At 60.0% G+C, this 20,609-nt stretch overlaps 3 protein-coding genes across 11 annotated transcripts in view; 1 reads left to right on the top strand and 2 right to left on the bottom strand.

The window, feature by feature from the left end:
• The window catches only part of POLR3K (RNA polymerase III subunit K), a 16,309-nt gene extending 15,367 nt beyond the window's left edge, over nucleotides 1–942 (bottom strand). The window contains exon 1 of one of the 2 annotated variants that reach the window (XM_019648780.1): nucleotides 774–942. In XM_019648780.1, the coding sequence (XP_019504325.1) occupies nucleotides 774–884 (111 nt within the window). In that variant the 5' untranslated portion in view covers nucleotides 885–942. The remainder of the gene's footprint in view (nucleotides 1–773) is intronic. The other variant, XM_019648779.1, reaches the window with a different exon arrangement.
• Nucleotides 943–1,077: 135 nt separating this feature from the next.
• Nucleotides 1,078–4,268, top strand: SNRNP25 (small nuclear ribonucleoprotein U11/U12 subunit 25). The gene is made up of 5 exons (XM_019648781.1): nucleotides 1,078–1,335; nucleotides 2,507–2,597; nucleotides 2,835–2,940; nucleotides 3,445–3,519; nucleotides 3,937–4,268. Exons 1-5 carry the CDS (start codon nucleotides 1,294–1,296, stop codon nucleotides 3,992–3,994), a joined length of 372 nt encoding a protein of 123 aa, XP_019504326.1. The 5' UTR covers nucleotides 1,078–1,293; the 3' UTR covers nucleotides 3,995–4,268.
• Nucleotides 4,269–4,771: 503 nt separating this feature from the next.
• Nucleotides 4,772–20,301, bottom strand: RHBDF1 (rhomboid 5 homolog 1). 8 transcript variants are annotated; one of them, XM_019648776.1, is made up of 18 exons: nucleotides 20,177–20,300; nucleotides 11,781–11,921; nucleotides 11,581–11,711; nucleotides 10,451–10,664; nucleotides 9,800–10,009; nucleotides 9,580–9,702; nucleotides 9,350–9,507; nucleotides 8,669–8,926; nucleotides 8,452–8,563; nucleotides 8,272–8,346; nucleotides 8,017–8,178; nucleotides 7,149–7,249; nucleotides 6,933–6,996; nucleotides 6,436–6,530; nucleotides 6,129–6,204; nucleotides 5,955–6,055; nucleotides 5,685–5,838; nucleotides 4,772–5,517 (listed from the first exon to the last, which is right to left on the bottom strand). In XM_019648776.1, the coding sequence occupies exons 2-18, from the start codon at nucleotides 11,895–11,897 to the stop codon at nucleotides 5,098–5,100; spliced, it is 2,571 nt and encodes an 856-aa protein (XP_019504321.1). In that variant the 5' UTR covers nucleotides 11,898–11,921; nucleotides 20,177–20,300; the 3' UTR covers nucleotides 4,772–5,097. The 8 variants fall into 8 exon arrangements, with proteins under 8 accessions (XP_019504321.1, XP_019504316.1, XP_019504317.1 ...); XM_019648771.1 differs by having other exon boundaries at nucleotides 4,772–5,838; nucleotides 20,177–20,301; XM_019648772.1 differs by having other exon boundaries at nucleotides 11,581–11,921; nucleotides 20,177–20,301.
• Nucleotides 20,302–20,609: the final 308 nt, after the last annotated feature.

Raw genomic sequence — 20,609 nt, forward strand, 5'->3', positions numbered from 1 at the left:
CCAAAGCTGTTCCCTCCCCCAATTCCCCAATAAAATCTTTTTTAAAATAAAATTAAAATTAAAGGTAAAGATGTGCTATCAAGGGAAAAATACCAAGTTCTAATACAGTGAGCATCATTCACGTACCAAACACCCACAACATCCTAGGTTCCCTTCTAGGTGTTCAGACTAGAACACAAGAGGGAACAAAACATAAACATCCCTGCCCTCCGACAGCTTCTGTCTTGGTATTAATAAACAAAGCACATAAGTAAATTATAAAGTGTATTAGAAGGCAATAAGTACTATAGGAAAAATAAAACAGGGAAGGAGGATAAAAATAGAAGAGCTGCAATTTTAAATTGAGTAATCATTTACGTGGAGACATGATAAAAGAGTGGCATGGCTATCTAGGGGAAGTCCGAACGGGAAAATATGGGCAAAGGCCCTGGTAGTCATGCCACGTCCAGCATGGGAGATCCTCCAAGAGACTGGTGTTTCTGGGGGCAAAAGAGCGCCTTTCCTGAAATGAGAAAAGCAAGACTGGAGGTAGAGGGGTTTAGTGTCAGCGCTCGGTCTGCCCTGTGAGCCCATTTCACGCTGGAGAACCGCTGAGGGTTACCGAGCGCCAGACGAACTCGCTCTGACTTAGGCGTTCAAAGGACCACTATGGCCTCTGTTGCGACCACCGCAAGGGAATCCACGGTGAGAGCTCTGGTAGGCGTGGAGCAGGGCAGAGGAAGCGGGAGGCCTGCGGGAGGCGCCCCGGCCCGACGCCGGGCTCCAGGACCCACCTTGCGGGTGATGTTGTGCACGTAAGGGCAGGTGTTGCAGGCGAAACGGTGGCAGCGCTGTCCCTCCTCCACGATCAGCCCGTTCCCGCAGCCGGGACAGAAAAGCAGCATGACGGCGGACTCGGCCCCACAGGCTCCCGGCAGACCCCGCGGCCGCTCAGAACCCTGGGCCCGCCTCGAGCCCTATTGGTCCTGGCCGCCTTCGCCCACCAATAGACACGCCGGTTTCCGCTCCCAGCGAGCACCGCAGCAGGGCATCTCGCACTTCTCATTGGTCCTCGCGGCAGCGGCCTGTTGACGTTCTAATGTCGGAACTGCGTGTTGTGCTCCTCGGGCGGAAGCGCCTGTCCTGGGTTTTGCAGACAGAAGGTGCGGGCGGAGTAGGCAGCCGGGCGTCCTGGAGGAGGCGGAGGCGGCGGCAAAGCCCGAGGCACAGCCCGAGGCGCAGGAGGACGATGAAGACGAAGAGGAGGCGCTGCCGCACTCCGACGCCGTGGACGTGTTCCAGGAGGGTCTCGCCATGGTGGTGCAGGACCCACTGCTCTGCGATCTCCCGATCCAGGTGCTCGTGGGCAGGGTGCAGGGGGCGTTCCCCGCCGGGCCGTTCGTAGGATGTGGACAGATCCCTGGAGTTGCTGATGGGGGCTGCGGCCCAGAGGCCTCAGGAAGGCACCTCTGGGCGTAAATGAGGGTCTTAACCAGGGCCGGGCCTAGGGTGGGGCGAGCGAGGCGCGAAGCTCAGGCTCGGAATTTAAAGAGGTGCCAAAAAAAGCCCCGGATACATGACATTTTAATACAATGTGTTTATAACTCAAAGTTGGTGCAAAACCTATTGCAAACAAAATAATAAGGACAAGATCATTAGTGCTGGTTTTTCCCTTGTCAGACTTCAATATTACTTTGTCCATCATGGAGTTTTGAAGTTTAGTTCTATATTTTCATAAAAGTTGCATTGCAATGTTTATCATTGCACACCTGCCTCAACCTTGCCTGGAGGCCCTGGCCTGCTTGGATCTTGGGGATCAGACTGGATTGACAGGCCCAGGATTCTTCCTCCTACCCAGCCCCTGAATGGCAGGATCCATTCTTCTTGCTTGTTCCTATGCTCCTTTCTTCAGAGCCTCTGTCCACTTTGGACTTTAAATAGAAAATGTGGGTGGAACATGAGATTGAGATGATGAACAACTGGGAACCCTAACGTATAAGCAAGAACCCCTTCCCTTCTCTTTCATATAATATTGTACCACTTTTTTTTTTTAAGATTTTATTGGGGAATTGGGGGAAGGGAACAGACAAGTTGCTGTTCTTTTGTTCTTCAGTCTAGTTGTGGATGATGTTGCTTCAATGGCCAATGTTGGTATTATTGCACTCTTCCTGGGTGAGGCAATCACCCGCCAGCCATTGGACAACTGCTCACGGTGGCTCACGGCAGCTCAGGAAAGCTCATGCCTGCTGCTGGCCAGCCCTACTGCAGCCTACGCTGTCACTGGTGACTCCCGGCAGCCCAGCTCCACGTCGAGCTGTTGTTCACCATCTGAACTGTAGAGGGTGCAGCGTCACTGGCCCTCATGTGGGATCCAAACCGGGCCCCTGCTGCTCAGAGCTGGCATCCCAAGCCAACTCCTAACCAATGCACCACTTGGCCAGCCCTGCACCACTTTTTAGACACCATCACCTTGTTTGGGGTGGTCAAGACAGCCAGGGTTCCCACCTCCATCCTTGGTCTTTTCTAGGTTACTTTGGAAGAGGTCAATTCCCAAATAGCCCTAGAGTATGGCCAAGCAATGACCGTCCGAGTGTGCAAGATGGATGGAGAAGTCATGCGTAAGTGCTGCCCTCTTCCCTTTAGGCCATGCTGTCTGAGTTTTCACAGGGCCTGGTCAGTGGGACACTCCAGGGCCATGCCTATGGGTGTTGGGGCAACCACAAGCCACACCCTGACCGGATTTGAGCCTCAGTCAGAAATAAGGTTTGAGAGAGTGTCTGGGTTCCTCTCCTGCCATCTGAGGCTGCGGCTGTGGCTTTCCACCATGGATCTCCCTTTTGTGTCCCTGGTTGCAGCTGTGGTCGTAGTACAGAACGCCACGGTCCTGGACCTGAAGAAGGCCATCCAGAGATACGTGCAGCTCAGGCAGGAGCGGGAAGGGGGCATCCAGCACATCAGCTGGTAAGTGAAACAGTGGCTCCTTGCATCTCCTGCGAGCTGGGGTGGGACTTCACAGGACTCCACGTGCTTTTAACCACTGGGTTCTGTTACAAAGTACAGACTAAAGTGATGGGTTCCCTGCCCCAAGCCTTCAGACAGGACAGGTGCTTCTGTGCCTGGGAGCCCTGCGTCAGCTGCTCTTTCATCTACATACACCACCTAGGCAGCTGGGTATCAGTACTTAGAGACGCCTGAGGGCATCTGTGATGTATCCAGAAGTGGTCCCCCTAGTTACAGATGGTGCAGGTATCAGCAGCCCCATCCTCTCACTTGTGTGCCTCATGTAGCCCTTTTAGAGCAAGGCCTCCTTATAGCTGCCTCTAGCCTGATGCACAGTGTGCAGGAAAAGAGCCCAAAAGAGGAGGCCGGCTGCCCGGGCACCATGAGCCATTCTCAGGCACAGCGTCTGCATCCCAGCTGCCCCCCTCACCCTGCTCGTGGTTTCCCTGAATCCCCATCTCACAGGTCCTACGTGTGGAGGACGTACCATCTGACCTCTGCGGGAGAGAAGCTCACAGAGGACAGGAAGAAGCTGCGAGAGTAAGTTCAGGCCCCATGTTGAGCTGCAGGGAGGCATCTGGGCTGTGCCCTGTCGTTCCACGTGCTCTGCCAGAAGCCTGGGGCCCCCTCCCAGGAGGGAGGGATCGTTGGTCAGTTCCTGGGGAATGTGTGAGACCTACAGAGCCCCTGGCTGTACTGACACCTCCCGCAGGGGGTCCTCCCTATACTGGGAGAATGGGCGATGGAGGAGCAGTATGAGGGGCCTGCTGCCTCTCACCAGTGGCAGTGCAGGGCTGCAGAGCCAGAAGAGGGAAGGAAGAGTGTGCATAGGGGTGAAAGGCTGCCCACTGCCCCCTACCCACCTGTTCTTTCTGGGTTTCTCACCAGCCTCAGGTGAGGAGTCACAGACGTACCCTTCTGTAGATCAGACACTTGACACCTTTCCTTCTCTTTCAGTTATGGTATCCGGAATCGGGACGAGGTATCCTTCATCAAAAAGCTGAGGCAAAAATGAACCCCCAGACAAGGACAACTCTGTGCTGGTGACAAGCTCTTCCCCAGCAGGAAGCAGCCTTGGGCCACTGTCCCCTTGTCAGAGGAGAATGTCAAAATGTGCACAAGAGGGACTGTCTGAATTCTGAGCCCTCAGGACAAGGACGAGATGAGCCAGTGCTCATGGCCTGAGCTTGACCCCTCCTTGAGCTTGAAACCCTCTCGTGGCAGATCCCACGGGGCTGTGGCACTGGCCCTGTGTACAGAATAAATCTCTTTGCTTCTTAGTTTGAAAAGTCCACAAGCCACAGTACCAGCAGGAGGGACTGGCGCTGCCCCATCACAGGAGGCAAGGATAGAGAATGGTGCAGGTGTGTCCTAAGGGCTGCAGAGGCCATGTGACCATTACTGTGCGCTCCACAGCCAGGAGGAAATAAAAGCAGCACATCTGGCCTTCTGTTCTGCTGGTGGAGAAACAAGCGGGCCTGTGTGTGAGCGCACAGGGCCTCCAGCCCCAGCCCGCAGGGCTCCCCTACAGCGATGCCTTCCCGAACTCCTGGAAATGGAGGGGCCTGGGGCTGAAGCTGGAGCTGCTGACTTGGGTAGGGAGAGCGCATCTCGTTGTGTTGGGGGGAGATGTGACAGTGCAGCCCTGGGTCTGTGTCTCATTGTGGCTACCAGTCACTCTAAGGAAGGGAGACAAGGGGGGTCCACCTTGCTGAGGGACTTCACTGGGAGGTGTTTTGGACACTTCGTTCCTTCACACTTCAGCCAGAAAGGAGAAAGGCGGAGGCAACTCTGGTCAAGTTAGTGGCAGCTAAAACGCTCCCAGTCCATTTATTGGCCACATGAGGTGGTCGTCAAGAGACTAGTTAGAAGGGAATCACAGGAACTAGTGTAATAAATGCCCGGAAGTACGAGAGGTTCGACAGCAGCGAACAAGGCACACAAGGTCTGTGTCCGAGACGCAGGCAGACCCCACACAGGGCTTAGGCAGCCCCATCTGTGACCTACGGACCCCACACGGCTCAGGCAGCCCCGTCCGTGGACCGCTAGGCTCGGGGTAGACGGCCCACCCGCCCGGCTCCGGCCCGCGGCAGCAGGTGGCCCCAGCGCCCCAGCAGCTCAGTGGAGCTGGGCATCCAGCTCGTACTTCTCGCAGAACTTGTCAGTGAAGGGGATGCAGGTGAGGAACTCACACCACTCACAGCGCACAGGGTAGACGTAGAAGAGCACCACCAGGCCAGCCAGGAGGCCCAGGAACACCGCCTGGAAGATGAGGATCTGGCAGCGCTTGCGGTACAGGTCGAACCGGCCGAAGCTGATGTAGGGCAGAAAGGCAAAGGACAGGAAGAGGCCGCTGACAAAGCCTGAGATGTGGGCGAAGTTGTCGATCCAGGGCAGCAGCCCGAACGTGAAGAGGAAGAGCACCACCGCCAGCAGCTTGAAGAAGGCGCGCCAGGGCCGGGCCAGGATCTGCCAGCTCTGGAAGAGCTCCACGAAGAGGCATGCCAGGATGCCGAACTGCGAGCCGGCCGGGCCCACCTGGGGGGCGGGCAGTGCAGGCTGAGCGGGACCCCCGGCCCCATAGCCTCATAACCCCTCCCGCCTCCCATGGCCCAGAGCACTGCAGGATTGAGGGGCCGAGTGAAGATGCTCCCGGGCTGGGACCCATCCTCAGTGCTGGACAGGGACCCTGGGGGCAGCCTTACCTCTGCCCGGTACGGCAGGAAAATGGCACTGGCTAGGTTACCGGTGACGCCACTCAGCAGGTAAATGATGGCTATTCGGTGCCAGCCGGCCAGCTTCTCCAGGTCACGCAGGACGGTCATCTGGAAGCAGACGGACACCAGGCAGTGCAGGATGCTGTGGGGCAAGGAGGGCACTCAGCAGGGAGGGCCAGCACCCCTGGCCCGCCACTCCTGGGGCCCTGAGACCACCCAGCCCACCCAGCCCCGCTCAGCACATAGGGTATCACTTGCCCAGCGTGTAAGAAGAGGGACAGCCACAGGCGGTAGAACTGGTCGGGCACCTCGGGGTTGAGGAAGGGCAGGAGCCCGCACACGTCATCCATGCAGTGCACCTGTGCAGAGTGGCCTGTCAGCACCCTCCGTGGCTGGGGGGAGAGGGGAGGGACACTCACCCTGGAGGCCTACCTGAGAGCAGAGTGTGGCCTCCTCGTGGAAATAGCCCCTCATGAAGTCACAGTACTCCCGGGAGGTGATCTCACACCTGGAAGGTGAGGCCAGGGTTGGGGGGACCTCTGGGGCCCAGGGGCAGAGGCCCCCAACTCACTCTACCACCCAGGCCCAGGTTCCAGCCCCACTTGCCCACCTTTGTTGGCCCTGGATAAGTCCAGACCCTTTTGTTACCCCCTGCTCCTCAGTATCTGGGGTTATTTCGGGACGTGGTAAGGGAGACGGGCACAGCCCCAAAGCAGTGCCCTGCCCCTTGCACACCTACCTGCCCTTGGTGCCAATGCAGCAGGGCCGGCCTGTGATGACACAGTCCATGTGAGGGTGGTTGGTGTGGTTCCCAGCGCTGTTTTTGGTGCAGATCTGGGTCACAAATGGGGATGCGTTGGGTCAGGGCCTCCTCCAACCCTGGGCCCCACACCATGAGTGGGGGTTGGGACAGAGATGGGCAGGCTCCTACAGTAGAAAACAGGCCTCCTTGACCATGAGGCTGCTGTACCCTGAGCCTCGGTTTGGCCATCTGTCAAACTGGAAAAATGTCATTTGACCTCCCAAGTCTCTACCTGGTTTTCCTGCTCTGACTACCTGCTCCGAGAGGCAGATGTTGGTGGAGGGACAAGCTGGGCAAAGGTCAGGGGCATTGCATCTACAAACAGGGTGGTCCCAAGATGGGCGGGACCTCCTGGCATCACGAGTGGGTGAGGTGTGGATGCCTCTCCCACGTGACAAGGGTGACTCCCCAACAACCCCTTCACCCAGGCTCACCGGCCACTTGGTGATGTCATCTGGCCACTCATGGGGGTCCTCAGAGGAGGGCTCATCACACACCCTGCATGAGCCCAGTATGTGGTCAGGCCCTGCTTTGTGCCCTTAACATGGGCACCCTTCCACCCAACTCCACAATGAGGGGAATACCCTCTCCAACCCACTACCCAGGGAGACAAGGACAGAGGGAGGTAAGGGAGGGGCTACAGGACTGACCTGGGGTCCTGGTGGCAGACAGAACCGAACTGCCTCTTCTGGCCAGCAAGGTCTGGGGCACTGGGATGAAGAGGCCACTTCACCCACACCGCCAGCGTGGACTGTGGGAAAACACAGGTCAGAGACACCCGTCACCCACTACAGTCTCCAGAAGGCAGGAATCAAACGCAAAACCACTGATGGGGAATGACCAGTTAGCTCAGTTGGTTAGAGCGTGGTGCTGATAACACGAAGGTCGCCGGTTCAATCCCCACATGGGCCACTGTGAGCTGCGCCCTCCCTAAAAGAGTCAACTATGCCATTGTAGCATGAAAGCAATGTGTAACCAATGACCATGGCTGTTCCCCAATAAAAATTAAAAAAAAAAAAAAAGCAAATCCACTGAGATCCTCCTGAGCTCAACCCCAACTTCATAAATTTACACTCCACAAATGTGTGTGCATGTGGGGAAATTCTGTTAATAAGCTCAACAGCATAATTCCAATTAGCTTAAAATTAGAAACAACCAGTGTCCAACATCTGAACTGATACCAACTCTGGCACTTCCTCACAGAAGGATGCAATAAAAACTTGGGTAAAGGAAATACCACGTATGTAAACTAAAGGCACATGCACAGAAACACAACTTGCGCAGAAAGCGCACACCCAAATCAAAGGCATGTTACAATGGTTGGCTATGGGGTGAGATGGAGGAGCTGGGGAATAAAATGTAATGAATGTGATTTGAGGGACGCTGCTCAGACAGTCGGTGGCTGGCGTAACGTGCCGAGGTCTAGGATAAAGGATAACGAGCTCCCTCTGAAGTCACAACGTAACCGCAAACACACGGTGCAGGTAAGGGCGCGAGTTGCCGGCAGGGGGTACCCACCGAGCACTCCTCCTCCGAGGTCTGCACGCAGCCTGACCGGTCGTTGCGAACGCAGCAAGCGGAGTGCTTCTCACGCTCCCGGGCGGCGCGGATGAAACTATGCACCTGGGGGTCCTGGCGCATGCAGGGCGAGAACTTGGCACCCAGGTGAATGAGAGCCTCCTGCGGGCGGGCGATCAGGACAGGGAGCTGAGGCCCCTGCCCCCTGCCAGCCCAGGGTCCTCGCCCACCCGCCCAGCCAGACCCCGCCCTCACCGAGCTGGGCCCAATCCAGAAGTTCTCTTGCTGCACGTACTTGACATTCTCATAGACCCCGCGGTTCCGCAGCACCTGTGAGGTTGGGGAAGGAGATCAGGAGTCCACTCGGGCCCAGAGTCGGCGGGAGGGTATCCTGGGCCCAGACCAGTGGAGGGGCGCCGGGGCGCCGGGGCTCACCGAGTCCACGGTCTCATGCTGCGAGAAGCCCACAGGCGCGATGCCATAGATGCACACGGCTAGAATGGTGACGAGCGAGTGCACGAAGGTGAGCCAGTAGGTGAAGAAGGGCCTGCGGGCGGAGCGTCAGTGGAGGCGGCATCTTCAACCCGGAGCCCCACCCCCACCCCGGAGCCTTGCCTACGGCAAGCCACACACACCCACCCCTCATGCCCACCTGTGGTCATCCATGTCCTCGATCTGGCGTTTGACGTAGCTATCGATACGCTTGCGGTAGGTGCGGTTGGTTAGCCGGCCCACCATGCCCAGCCCGTAAGGCCGCTTCTCCCTGGCGAAGAACTTGCGCACCGGCATCGCGATGCGCTGGCCCCGCCGCTGCCCCGCCGCGCTCACCACCTCCTGCCGCAGCCGTACCTTGGGCTGCGGGGCTGCGGCGCCACCCTCTTTCTGCTTGCGCCAGCCGCGTTCCAGGGGCCTGAAGGAAGAGGCGCGGCCACCTACTGGTCACCTACCGCCCCAGACCCTGACTTGCTGCAGTCCCTCCTGGGCAGTCCCTCCCAGGCGGAACCAGGGCGACCTTCCATCTGTCTCGCTCCCATCTAGCCATGAAGACACTTTGCAGCCTCCAACTTACCAGTAAGGAGCAGTCCTGAGCCCCACTGGAGGTGGCAGTCGGGTGGGACCAGACCTACAAGGGGTTCCCTGGCCTAACCCCTGCGGGCTCTGGGATTGCGCTCCTGTTCCGCAGATGGGCAGCTGAGACTCAAATTGGGGTCAACCAGCCACAGTAGCCAAAGGGACCCCTTCCCTCAGCCCTTCAGGGCGTCCTGCCCTAGGGCCCAGCTGCTCCTGACCGCCAAGCGCCCCCACTGCCCGCCCCCTCACCGCTGCCACTCACAGCATCAGGTGGCTGCGCTCCAGCTCCGTGCGGTCCAGGGCCCCACCCGTGAGGTCCGCCTGGTCCGGGGCTTTCTCCCAGTCTTTGAGCGCTGCCTCCGACAGGGACTCGAACACCTCGTCTGGGTATGTGGACAGCTCCTCGTGAAGGACTCCTTCCTGAGCAAATAAGCGCGGTCAGGGCGAGGTGCACAGGTGGAGGGGGCTCAGATGACACCCCTGTGCTCTTACCCGGGCGAAGAAGGACGTGTCCAGCTCATCGGGGAAGTCAGCGGTGTCCTCCTCCAGGAAGCTGGCGGGAGTGAAGCTTCGGCGCTGCACCCGGCGCAACGTGCCATCCCTAACTGAGCGGCCCTGCCGGCAAGGAGTAGAGCGCAAGGAGTTGATCACATCCTGTGGGACTAGGTCAGTCCCACCCCCACCCGCCACCCACCCCAGTCCCCGCACCCACCTTCACCAGCGCTGCAGCGGCCCGGAAGCTCATCTTGGCCACAGACTCACGCTTGCGCCGCCGTGGAAGCCGGTTGAAACCCGAGCGGGAGCTGGAGAAGGAGCAGAGGGAGGCAGCACCCGGCGTGATGGGCGTGTGCGGGGTACTCAGGCCGTCCGCGGTGTCATCCGCCATGCGGAAGGCCCGGCCCCGGGCCAGGGGATCTATGATCTGGCAGAGGGGAGGAGACGCTGGAGTTGGGGGGCTGGGTCATCACCACCGGGGCTCTTTCCCCACCCTGGACCCCACTATGTAGAACACAGCTGCTGCTCCCTCCACACCCGTGGGTCCCTGGACATTGGTGGGTACCACCCCCACCCCACTGTACTCAGAAGTGTCCTTCTCCCCGCCTGTAGTGCCTTTACACTGCTGTTCATCCTGGGATGCTCTCCCATGCAGAGGCTGGCCCCATGGTACCATGGTAGCACCCTGTCCCCTCCCCCAGAACCCCCTCCCCAGGGAGTATCTTAGGTGTCCTTCTGAGACCATCTGACCAGCCTCCCAGACCATGAGCCCCAAGGAGCCTCCTCTGCTTAGGCTGGTTGTGGCCCCAGCCCCAGCCTCAGGGAGCAGCATGAGGGACCTGTGGGAGGCAGCAGGGGGTGGGCATACCTTTTGCATGCCCAGCTGGCACGGCCCCACATAGAGTGGAGGAGGCGTCTCAGTGCTGGTCAGTGACACATTGTCCTGGCTAGGCAGGTCTAGCTCCCGGATGACCTGGGGCTTCAGCTTTCCATAGCGCTGGCTGCAGTGACGGATGCTCTTGCGTTGCCACTTCTGGGTGCTATCACTGTCCTTGCTCACTCCGAACCAGTCAGCTGTGCCCCTACCATGGGAGGGACTCAGCAAGCGGAAGCCAGATCTCGTCCCGCCCCAGCAGGGGCCTCAGAGGCCCTCCTCTTGGGTATCATGCCCCACCCCACGCCTCCGGTCACTCCAGGGTCTGGGGTCCAGTTGGGCTGGGTCCAATTAAGAGGATGAGGGGGGGTTCCATCCCCCTAAACAATTAGCCAACTCCAAATTCCCACTAGAACTGCAGATGACAGGCCTCGCCCAGGTGAATATTTTACACAGGCCTGCACCCCATCCCTGAGAGAGGGGTTTGTAGGGAGACACAGAGTCCAGAGATGGTGCTCAGAGCTCATCCCTTAGCTCATCCAGAGAGAGCTTGGCCCTGGGCAGCAGCTTGACCTCAGACAGCACAGCACTCAGGCAGTGGGCATTGCAAGCCCAGGCAGGTCCCCACAGCCCTTGGATGTGCAAGCAAAAACACCGCCAGCACCTGCCATTCAGAGCCCCAGGGAACGCAAATTGCTCCCAAGAGGTCCCACGCCATGCACATGCCAGCGGACGTTAACACACTCACGCCCTGCCCAAGGTACCTGAGCAGGGAACGTGAGAGAGACCAGCGCTGCGGGAGGGCCCTGCAGGCAGCAGGGGAACCCAAGAGTGGCAGAGTGTGGACACGCCCAAAACGCACCTGTCGGCTGTTCAGGAGCCAGAGCATTGGGGTGAGGGAGACAGAGAAGGAGAGAGCAAGTGCTGGGGGGGAGTAGAGAAGGGTGGCAGGTGAGGGAAGTCAGTCCCCAGAGCAGGAGAGCCGGGTGACACGGGGAACGAGACTGAGAAGAAAGCTGAGACAGGAGGGGCCCTGGCCCCGTTCCCAGTATCAGTCCCCAGAGGGGACCCCGGAGGCCTGCCTCTGTCCCACCTGCCCCCAGGAGCAGCCAGGGGAGACAAACCTGCGGATTGTCTGTGTGATGGACGTCTGACGCTGCAGCACTGGCCGACGGGGCTCATGATATGGAGAAGGGATGTGGGCTGTCTCGGCCGGCATACTCACACTCCGCAGGAAAGCCTGGCGTCTCAGGGGCTGGGCAACAGGGTGGTGGTCAGGGGGCTGGGCAGGATGTACCCAGAGCCCCAGCTGGCCAGGGCCTACCTGCAGGAAGTTGGGTTCCTCAGCCGCTGGGGGTGCCGCAGCTGGAATGTCCAGCTTCAGCCAGGGCGGCTTCTTGCGCTGCAGGCTGCTCGTGCTGTCCCTGCGGGCCTCGCTCATGGTTCCAGGTGCAGCCAGGCTGGCCTAGGGGTGTGGTGTGTGTTTCAATAACAACGCGGACAGACAGACGTCCGAGGGTTCCGAGGGCCCAGACCCAGGAGGAGGGAGAAGCAGTGATAACTCCAACAGGAGTAGCCACGGCTCCCGTTGCTAAAGTCCTACTATGTGCTCAGCACTGATATGCTCAGTCCCTGCCTTGTCCATCCCAATAGATGTTCCCAGGCACATAATAGGTCCTCAGACAATATAAATTCAGGTGACAGATATCGGAGCGCCTATTCTGAGCCACTCCTAGGTGCTTGGGACACATTGGTGGAGAAACAAAAAAACCAAAACAGACAAAATCCCCACCTTCCTGGAGCTTATAGTCCAGAGAGAGACAAACCATAAACCTGAAGTAAGTAGATATACTGAATTAAAAGATGCGAAATGCCAGTCAAAATCAGCACATTACAGTTGCCAGGGACACGGATGCCTCCCTGTGAGGTGACATCTGAGCAAAGGCTAGAAGGAGGTTATCGAGTGAGCAAGGCTGCGGGTGGGGAGTTGTTCCTGGCACAGGGAACCGCCAGTGCATAGGTCTGAGTGGGCAGGAGGGCACCAGCAGGCTGAACAGCTCGCCCCTGTCTGCACACGGGGCAAATCTCAGACCTCACCATCTCAACCCCCCTGCTATCTGCAGCAGAGACTGATGGCCAATCACGCCCCCAGCAGAGGTGTGGAGTGGCTCCACCTCACCGAGGAGCGGTCACGTGGCTGTCCAGGCAGGACCTGAGCACTCCAAGCCAAAGGGACCACCCGAAAACCAGCTGTCATGACCACCAGGGTGCGCTATGCACCCAGAAACAGCAGCAAAGCAGCTCCATAATGGAGGGCAGCTAGGCCCGCACCACACCTAAGCGTCTAAGACCCTAACCCCAAATCTGTCACTTAGACACGGAGTAAGGAAGGGCCCAGGACCCAGAGCAGAGAGGTCAGGGGTTGATTTGGGCCACCACTGCCTGGCCATGTGACCGTGAGGCAAAGGTCATGTGACCATGGTTTCCTCCCCTTAAAAAATGTCACTTTCAGAACAAATCTGGAGTCCCTTCCCCCAAAGAAGAATCACAAGGGATATGGAAACAGGATATCCAAGATTGGGGGCGTTCCCTGAGCACAATAGGGGACATGGGTACCAGACGAGTAGCCGAGCAATACTCAGGGCGGAGACCCCAAAATGCCTTGGTCTCCTCAAAGAGCTTCGGACACCGCCAGATTCTGAACTGTGGGATCTATAACCAACCCACCACCCAACACCCCTAGAAACAGCTGCCACTTCCGAGCCTCCCTCCCAACAGCTTGGAGTAGATGGCGAGGACGCCTCACCCATAGCTTAAGACTTAAGGAAACAGGCCTGGAGAACAGGGGCTTGACATGCCCGAGGTCACTTCTTCAGGGTGGCATAACTAGAGACAGGCCTGGGACACTACTCCCAGCTCCTACTGGACTTACACAGACCAGGGAAGGCCAGGGCTCTACTCAGAGCAACACTCGGCTCTGCACTGACCTGGGAAAGTCCAAGGAGGTTTGCTCCCACTCCTCCACAGACCCGGGAGGATACAGGCTGCTAAGCACAGCTCCTCCCGGCTCTGCACAAAACAGGGCCCTATAACAACCATGGACAGGCCTCAGATGCTGCTCACAGCTCCTACCAGCCCTGCACCACCCAGGGACATGCCTGGGACAGTACCCACACCTTCTATTGGCGCTATGCCAGTCAGGGACCAGCCCAGGACCCAGGTCCCAGGCCCTACTGGCCCTGAATTGACTGAGGGCGAGGCCAGGGTGCAGCTCCTACCGGCCTAACACCAAACAGTGCTGAGCCCAGGACACTGCTCACCCTCTTATTGGCTCTCTACTGACCAGAGACGGGCGCAGAGCATTGCTCACGGATTCTGTGACCCTTCTAGTGACAATAGTCACACACATACTCCTGCTGGCCCTATACCAACTAGGGACAGTCCAGGTTACTGCCTGCAGCTCCCACTTGTGCTTCACCAACCAGGAGCTGGCTCGGAGGGAAGGCTCGGTCCTTCAGGGATGCCTTCTCCTGGCTGTTGCCCCATCTCATGGTCCAGCCTCTTTTCTGAGCTGACTATGCACCCAGGGGTCTTTCCATCCACACAGCCCCCTCAGAGCCAAGCCCCTCTCCCCTGCCGTCACCAGGTCTGATCTCAGGGCAAGGGCCAAAGGAAGCGTTTGCACGCAGCTGGGAACCCCTTCTGGGCCCCAGTGTGGGGTCACATGGAGGGGACCCTGGAAGGAGACGGGGGCGGGCAGGGTTGGGGGGCCAGTGTCTGACATGAAGGCATCCTGAGAATTGGGTCTCCTGGGATCTGAACCAGGGGACCATCAATCATCCAACTCACACCACGACTGAGTTGGACACACTGGTCTGGGTGTGTCCCCACACGGCTGAGCCACAGCATCAGCAGGTCCCAGGTCAGCATCCGCCAGCCCGCCCCCCCCCACCCCCGCTTCGCAGATCACGTTGGTTTTAAGACCCCCTTACTGGTGAGAAAGTGATGGGGAAGAACAGACAGAGCTCTGGGGCTCAGGCAGTAGCGGTGGGATGTCAGACAGCATCAGGCATGCTGGGAAGACAGGTGGTGATGAGATATGGGCTTCCAGAACCTACATTGCTGTGACAGCATCCCCAGCGCACCCTCTAAGCCATGGTCAGGCCACGCCTGCCAGGTGGGAACCCAGGAGATCTGACCCCCAAGATTGTACTGGACCCCGTGGGGCCTTTTGGGTGAGGGGCAGACAGGATGGGACCCCCTTAGCATTTCAGAGTGGGGAGGCTACGCTACCGTCAGCCTGCTCCTGCCCCCCACCAACCATGTGTGTGCCTCATGGAGCCTCAGGGTTCTCGCCTGGAAAACGGGCCAATGCTTCCAGGGAGGAACAGGGCCGAGGGGCACCTGGGGTCACTCCTGGGAGTCTGCAGGCTGGGTGCTGGGGGGCGGCCTCTTCAGGAGCCTCCCCATGCCTGCCTGGCACCTCTTGGTGCCATCCTCTGGTTCTCCACTCAGCAGTTCCAAGAAACTTTTGCCAGCTGACTGGGGCACCCCACACACATATCTCTGACTTCCTGGGGCTCCCACTGCTCCCCCACCCCACGGCCTCTCCTCACACCCGCCCCTGTCTCAGGGCCCCGCCCATGCCCCTGCACTCCGCCCAACCTCCCACATGTTCCAGGCCCTCCAGGCAGCCTCCATCAGGCTGCCCTACCCCTGACAGGAGCTCCCGGCCCCTGGCACAGCTCGGGGACGGATCCACGTGAGTGCTGTCCTGTCCGTCCCTGTTGGGCCCACAGTGCCCCAGACAGGCCTGCTCCGGCACCACTGCCTGGTGAACACTGGTCAGTTAGGAGCACAGGCTAGCAGAGCCAATCCCCACGATCCAGGCAGTGGGGGACTGATGAAGATGACCCTTCGACTGGGTCTGGGAGGAGGAGGTGACCGTAGGCCCAGGATGGGGCAGGAACATCACAAGCAAAGAGGTGGGACGAGAGAGGGCGGTGAGCAAAGGGAGCCGGACATCGCCGGCGCCCGCGGGCCCGGCGCCCACGGTCTGTCCCAGGAACACAAGAGCTGCTCAGCTCACAAGTGAGGCACCAGTTCCTGCTTCGTTGTGTCCCTCCCCTCTGCCCACGTCCCTCCTGTGTTTGGGGCAAAAACAGGAGAGAGCTCTGTAACCCACCCACCCAGCTCTAGGACACCCAGCCTGCCCTCAGTGCTATGGGTCCCTGGCCTGCCCTACCCCTATGTGCCCAGTTCCCCATCTGGACCTCAAGTGGGTGGGATTCACAAGGCGGGGCGGGGTGGGGTTCGCCATGGGCCCCAAGGGTGTGGGGGAGGTGCCGGCTCAGGCTGGACAAAGGGTCCGGACTGGGGGGGGGGGCAGAGTGCCCGCCCAGAGACAGTGGCTCAGTGTCCAGGCCTCCCCCAGGCGCACAGTGGGCTCTTGTTCCCCGACAGCCCCTCGTGGGGGAATCCGAACAGCATCTCCACTCTGCTGACCCCTCAGTGCAGGGAGAAACCACAGCCAGGGAGGACCGGATTGCCCGCCGTCACACAGCGTCTGAGTCACTCTGGCAACATTCACGGTTGCCCACCCAGGGCCCAGCCCCATCAGAAGACCCCCAAAGGGGCATGTGGAGGAAAGGTGAGAAGTGCTGATGAACAAACGCCAGCTGGGGGTGGGGGAGCACAAAACAGCACAGCACCCCAGGGCGCTGCATCCTGGATACTTTGAGCAGCTCAGGATGAGTGTGGGGCAAGTCTTGAGATAAGGCTGAGGGACAAGGGCCCCGTGATGTCAGGGGACCACTGGGGCTGCTTTAAGCAGCAGCGAGAAGGCTGGGTGCTGCTGCAGCCATCAGACCAGAGAGCTAGGTGGGGGGCAAGGGGAGGGTCCCACTGAGCAAGGTTCCTGCTCTGGGGTTGGCTAGGGACCCTTCAGGCTGGCACTATGCATGTGCAGGAGGGCTCAGGAAGCAGGCGCCAGTGGGGAGAGCCTGGCCCGAGACACTGTACACAGACCCTGCTCACCAACAAGCCTCAGTTTTCCCATCTGCAAATCAGGGGCCACAGCAGCTCCTGCCACAAAGTACGTGCCCCAGAAGCAAGCTGAATCAAAACCAGAAAGGCTGGTGATGCGCGCCGGCTCTGGGGAGCTCCCTGAGGAGAGCGGCCTAAGGAAGAGCAGGGAGCCCGAGGGGTAAGAGGGCCCCAAAGCATGTACAACAAGAGCGGGAGCCCGAGGGGGAACTGGGCACGGGACCCTTCCGAGATGCCCTGTTTGGGAAGGTGGGCCAAGGGGCAGAAGCAGGCAGGGAGGCATCCTGTTCTGCCCAGGCCTGGCCCATGGCCACAACCAGGGTGAAGCTGGATCTTCAGGTGTGAGCAGCAGCCACCAGGGCACTCAGGCCTTTCCTGCGCGCTCGCAGGAAATGCTGGCAGGGGCGGCTGGAGACCAAGTGGGTGGCCTGGGCCCAGGAGCAGACCTGCTAAGCCTGGGCCCTGTCCCGCCCAGCCCAGGGGACCGCCAACCTCCGAGGTCAGCTGGAGCAATGAGCCCCACCCCAGGACACTTGTCCAAACGTGTCCCCAGCTCACCTGCACATGGTCCCAGGAGAAGCCAACTCCTCCAACCTCCCCACTAGAGCCCTGATCTCTGACCTCAGTCTTCCGTTTGACTCCTAATTTAAGGCCCAGCCCCAGACCTCCCTTGGGAACCTAGGATCCAGGCCTTTCCCACCACGTGCTGCTCTGTGGGCCTCTTTATCTCATCTGTAAACAGCATCATATCGGGAAGATACTGGCCAGGGCCCCATCCCTCCCAGCTACCCCGCTAGGTTTCTGTGGAAGAAACGGGGTTCAGAGGGGAGCAGGGTAGGCCTGAGACCCAGCCAATGGCCAGGTGCCATCCGAAGGGGGACAAACGGAGCCCCTTCCTCCCTGTGTCACCAATCACCTGCTGTCCCCCCAGAGGAGTAGATGCAGAGGGTCCATGACAGAACGACAGGAGTCCTCCTGCTCTAGGAGGCCCTAAGGCACAGGGACCTGACCTGGGCACCCGGATGGTGCACAGGGTTGGAAAGGGGGCATCAGCCCTGGAGAGAGGCACTGCCCAGGGGCTCAGTGGGCACACATGGCCCAGGGGTTACCAACAGCCAGAATTAAAGTCCCTGACCCCACTGAGTCTGACAGGAGCTGACAGCAGACACACCCCGAGGTCAGGGAGCCCCAAGGCTCTGAGAGGTCGGAGGATCTGTCCATGCTACAGACAGCAAAGGGGTAGGGGCACGGACTTAGCCACCGTAGATTCTGGGTGTGACAATCTGGAGTCTAGCTGGATCTCCTCGGGAGTTAGATGAAAGCACCCCCTCAAGCTGCAGAGGGAAAAGGCCACATCCCATCCACGTGCCTGGTCACCAGTCAGAGACCCCAGAAGTGCCCCCGACTGACTCCACACATGTGCTCTCTGGGGCCCAGACACCCTCGGGGCTTAGCAACACCCTCCCAGCTAAAGAGGTCCCACAAGGAGAAACCAAGTCCCCAAAGTCCATTATCAGAGCAGAAATGGCTTCAGTCATTACAAGCCTGGCACCTGCCTAAACCAAAGAACCCTGGCTGACCCGCTGAACTATCACAAGCCCTGGAAGGGGTCCTATGTGTCCATCTTACAGATGAGGAAACTGAGGGTCAGAGAGGCCAGTCACTGCCTGAGGTCACAGAGCCCTGGGCCATGTCTGCCCAATAGCTGGGGTGAAAGGGTCCCATGTGCCTGCCTCACTGGCCCTAGCCACAGCCTCCCAGGGTAAGGGGCAAACCATCTGGGCTCCTCGGGCTGTGGAGGGCTGTCAGGCCCCTCTGTGCCCCATCCCACCCCCCTAAGCCATAGCATCTCAGTTTAGGGAAGAGGGAGTCCCCTTCAAATACACCCACCCCAAAAACCAGACAGAAGCCAAGGAATCCAATCCTTGGGCAGAAAGTCAATCCTGAAACAGACACCAAGGGAGGGCCACTGGAGCTGGGGTGGGGGAGCCCCTCACCTCCAGGGAGAGCAACGACAGGAAGTGCCCTGAGAGGCAACTGGAGCTGAGAAGACCCTGAGAGGGCCCTGAAAATCAGGGGAGACCTGGGTGCTTCCCTCTGAACCAAGGGTCCTCCTAGGATGCGAGCTCCCAGAGGGTGGCCGTTTGTCTGTCTGATCAGCACACCAAGGCTGACTGAGGGATGCTGCCATAGCAACACTCCAGCCTGAGCCTGAGTGCCTTGAAGCAGGCCGTCTCATGACCGGGGAGATGGAGGGACCCCAGTAAGCCCGTCTGTGCAACAGGAGACTGGTCAGCCAGTGGAGGCTGCTGGGAGGGGTTGGGAAGGAGTGTGGGGCCTGACATGTTCAATCCCAGGCCACTTGACTCCCCTGTCCCCCTACTAAACCCCTGTCCTGTTCTCAGGGAAAAGGACCCAACTCACCCAGAATGACTCCTGGTGGCAGGGCGCTCGGCCTCAGAGACCCCTTGGGCCCTGGCCAGCTGCTTGGTTCCCCAGCTTTCTCCCTATCAATCTCTGGGTCGGGGCTAGGGGTTTGAGGCTGGTTCCATGGGGGTGGGGACAACCCAGCACCTAGCTGGGCCAAACCTGAAAAGCCAGTTTCATCCTTGAATCTTCTCTACCAGGAAGTCCCAAGGTGAGGGGTGGGGGTGTAGGGGGGGGGGCTTTCCCAGCAGAGAGCTGGGGCCTCCAGACCCAGGCCCCGCCCACCAGACAGACACACAGACACATGGCCTCAAGCTGCACAACTCTAGTCAGTACCATCTGGGCTTTGGGCAGGCATGTCGGGGGAACCTCCTGCCCATTCCCCACTCAGTCCCACAGGCATGCCCCCAGCAGGGCAGCCAGCCAGCCACCCCCAAACCCACTCCCAGTGCCCCGAGCACCTGGGGTCCCTCCATCTCCCCAGCTAAGAGAAGGCCTGTGTCAAGGCACCTGAGAGTGGTCTCAGGCTCAGCCCTGGCCTGCGCCTCTTGGCCACAGAGCACCGGGTAAGGGGGTGTCTGGGAGCAGCTCGCAGAGCCCTGCAGTTTCAGTTTTTACAGATGGGGAGACAGGTCAGTCCCCATCCCTAGCTCCACAGCTACTGCTATAGCTGATGTGATGCCCATCCCCGGGGAGCACGGCTAGGACAGGGACAATCCCCTGAAGTCCCACCCTCTGAGCCGGAGTTTCGACTTGGGAGACACCACCCACCGGTGGTGGCCGGGAAGGAAAACGTAAGGGTTGGGGGGGTGGGGGGTGGGGGGTACGATGCAGCTCAGAGGAGCCTGGGGACATGCCGGACTCCGAGCCCTCCCGCTCCCAGGACCCTCAGCTGTTGGGCGGGGGCTGGAGCCGAGCTGTCCGGCCTGGTCAGTCCGCTGGGACGTGCTAATCCGGCCACGGGCTATTTTTGCGGCGCGCCGGGTTTGGAATCCGGGGCTGGGCCGCCTCCGCGGACGGCTCAGGGAAACTCCGGGAAGGAAAGTCCCGGCGCCTCGGGCGGGTACTAGTCCCAACCCCGGACCCGGACCCGGACCCGACCTGGATTCCGGACCTGACCTGGCTCCGGCCGCTCCGAGCTGCTCCCGCCGCGATGGGCTGAGGACGGGCCCCGCGCGCAGCGGACGCAGCCCCAGACCCGCCCAGCTCGCGGCGCCCTGCGCCCCCCCTCCTGGCGCGCTCACTCACCGCCGCCGCCGGCACCGGGGGTCCTCGGGGGGTCCTGCAGACCTCGGGGAGTGGCTGCCGCCGCCGGCCGGGAGGGCGCCCGCGCCGAGACCCCGCCCGCGCGCCCACTCGCCCGCCCGTCCGGCCCGCCCGCCGGGGAATGCCATGGAGCGAGGGGCGTGCGCGCCGGGGGCGGGCCCGGCCGGAGGGGGCGGCCGCATTGACTCAGGGCTCAGGAATGCGCGCGGCCCGCCCGGGCCCAGTCACCTCCTCCGGGAAGGCCGCTGAGCTCCGCTCTCCCCTGTGTCCGGCCGCGAGAACACCTGTGGCTGGGGGCTCTTGAGCGACTTGGCCGAGGAGGGAGGACCTGGTGGCCCCACTAGACAGAGCCGATTGGTCAACTACAGACCTGGTCTCCTCAGCCTCTCCTAGACTCCAGAGTGAGTCCTGACCT

This window comes from Hipposideros armiger, unplaced genomic scaffold, assembly GCF_001890085.2.
Source record: "Hipposideros armiger isolate ML-2016 unplaced genomic scaffold, ASM189008v1 scaffold_126, whole genome shotgun sequence".
NCBI classification, from domain to species: domain Eukaryota; kingdom Metazoa; phylum Chordata; class Mammalia; order Chiroptera; family Hipposideridae; genus Hipposideros; species Hipposideros armiger.

Bases quoted from the DNA above. Each gene is read 5' to 3' on its own strand.
- RHBDF1 (XM_019648770.1), bottom strand. From the start codon at position 11,897: ATGAGCGAGGCCCGCAGGGACAGCACGAGCAGCCTGCAGCGCAAGAAG. The intron at 8,564-8,668 runs GTGGGCATGAGG...CTCCGCCCGCAG, and splicing joins GAGGACATGGATGACCACAG to GCCCTTCTTCACCTACTGGC. The intron at 5,839-5,954 runs GCAAGTGATACC...CTTGCCCCACAG, and splicing joins TCCCTCTTCTTACACGCTGG to CATCCTGCACTGCCTGGTGT.
- SNRNP25 (XM_019648781.1), top strand. From the start codon at position 1,294: ATGGTGGTGCAGGACCCACTGCTCTGCGATCTCCCGATCCAG. The intron at 2,941-3,444 runs GTAAGTGAAACA...CCCATCTCACAG, and splicing joins GGCATCCAGCACATCAGCTG to GTCCTACGTGTGGAGGACGT. The intron at 3,520-3,936 runs GTAAGTTCAGGC...CTTCTCTTTCAG, and splicing joins GACAGGAAGAAGCTGCGAGA to TTATGGTATCCGGAATCGGG.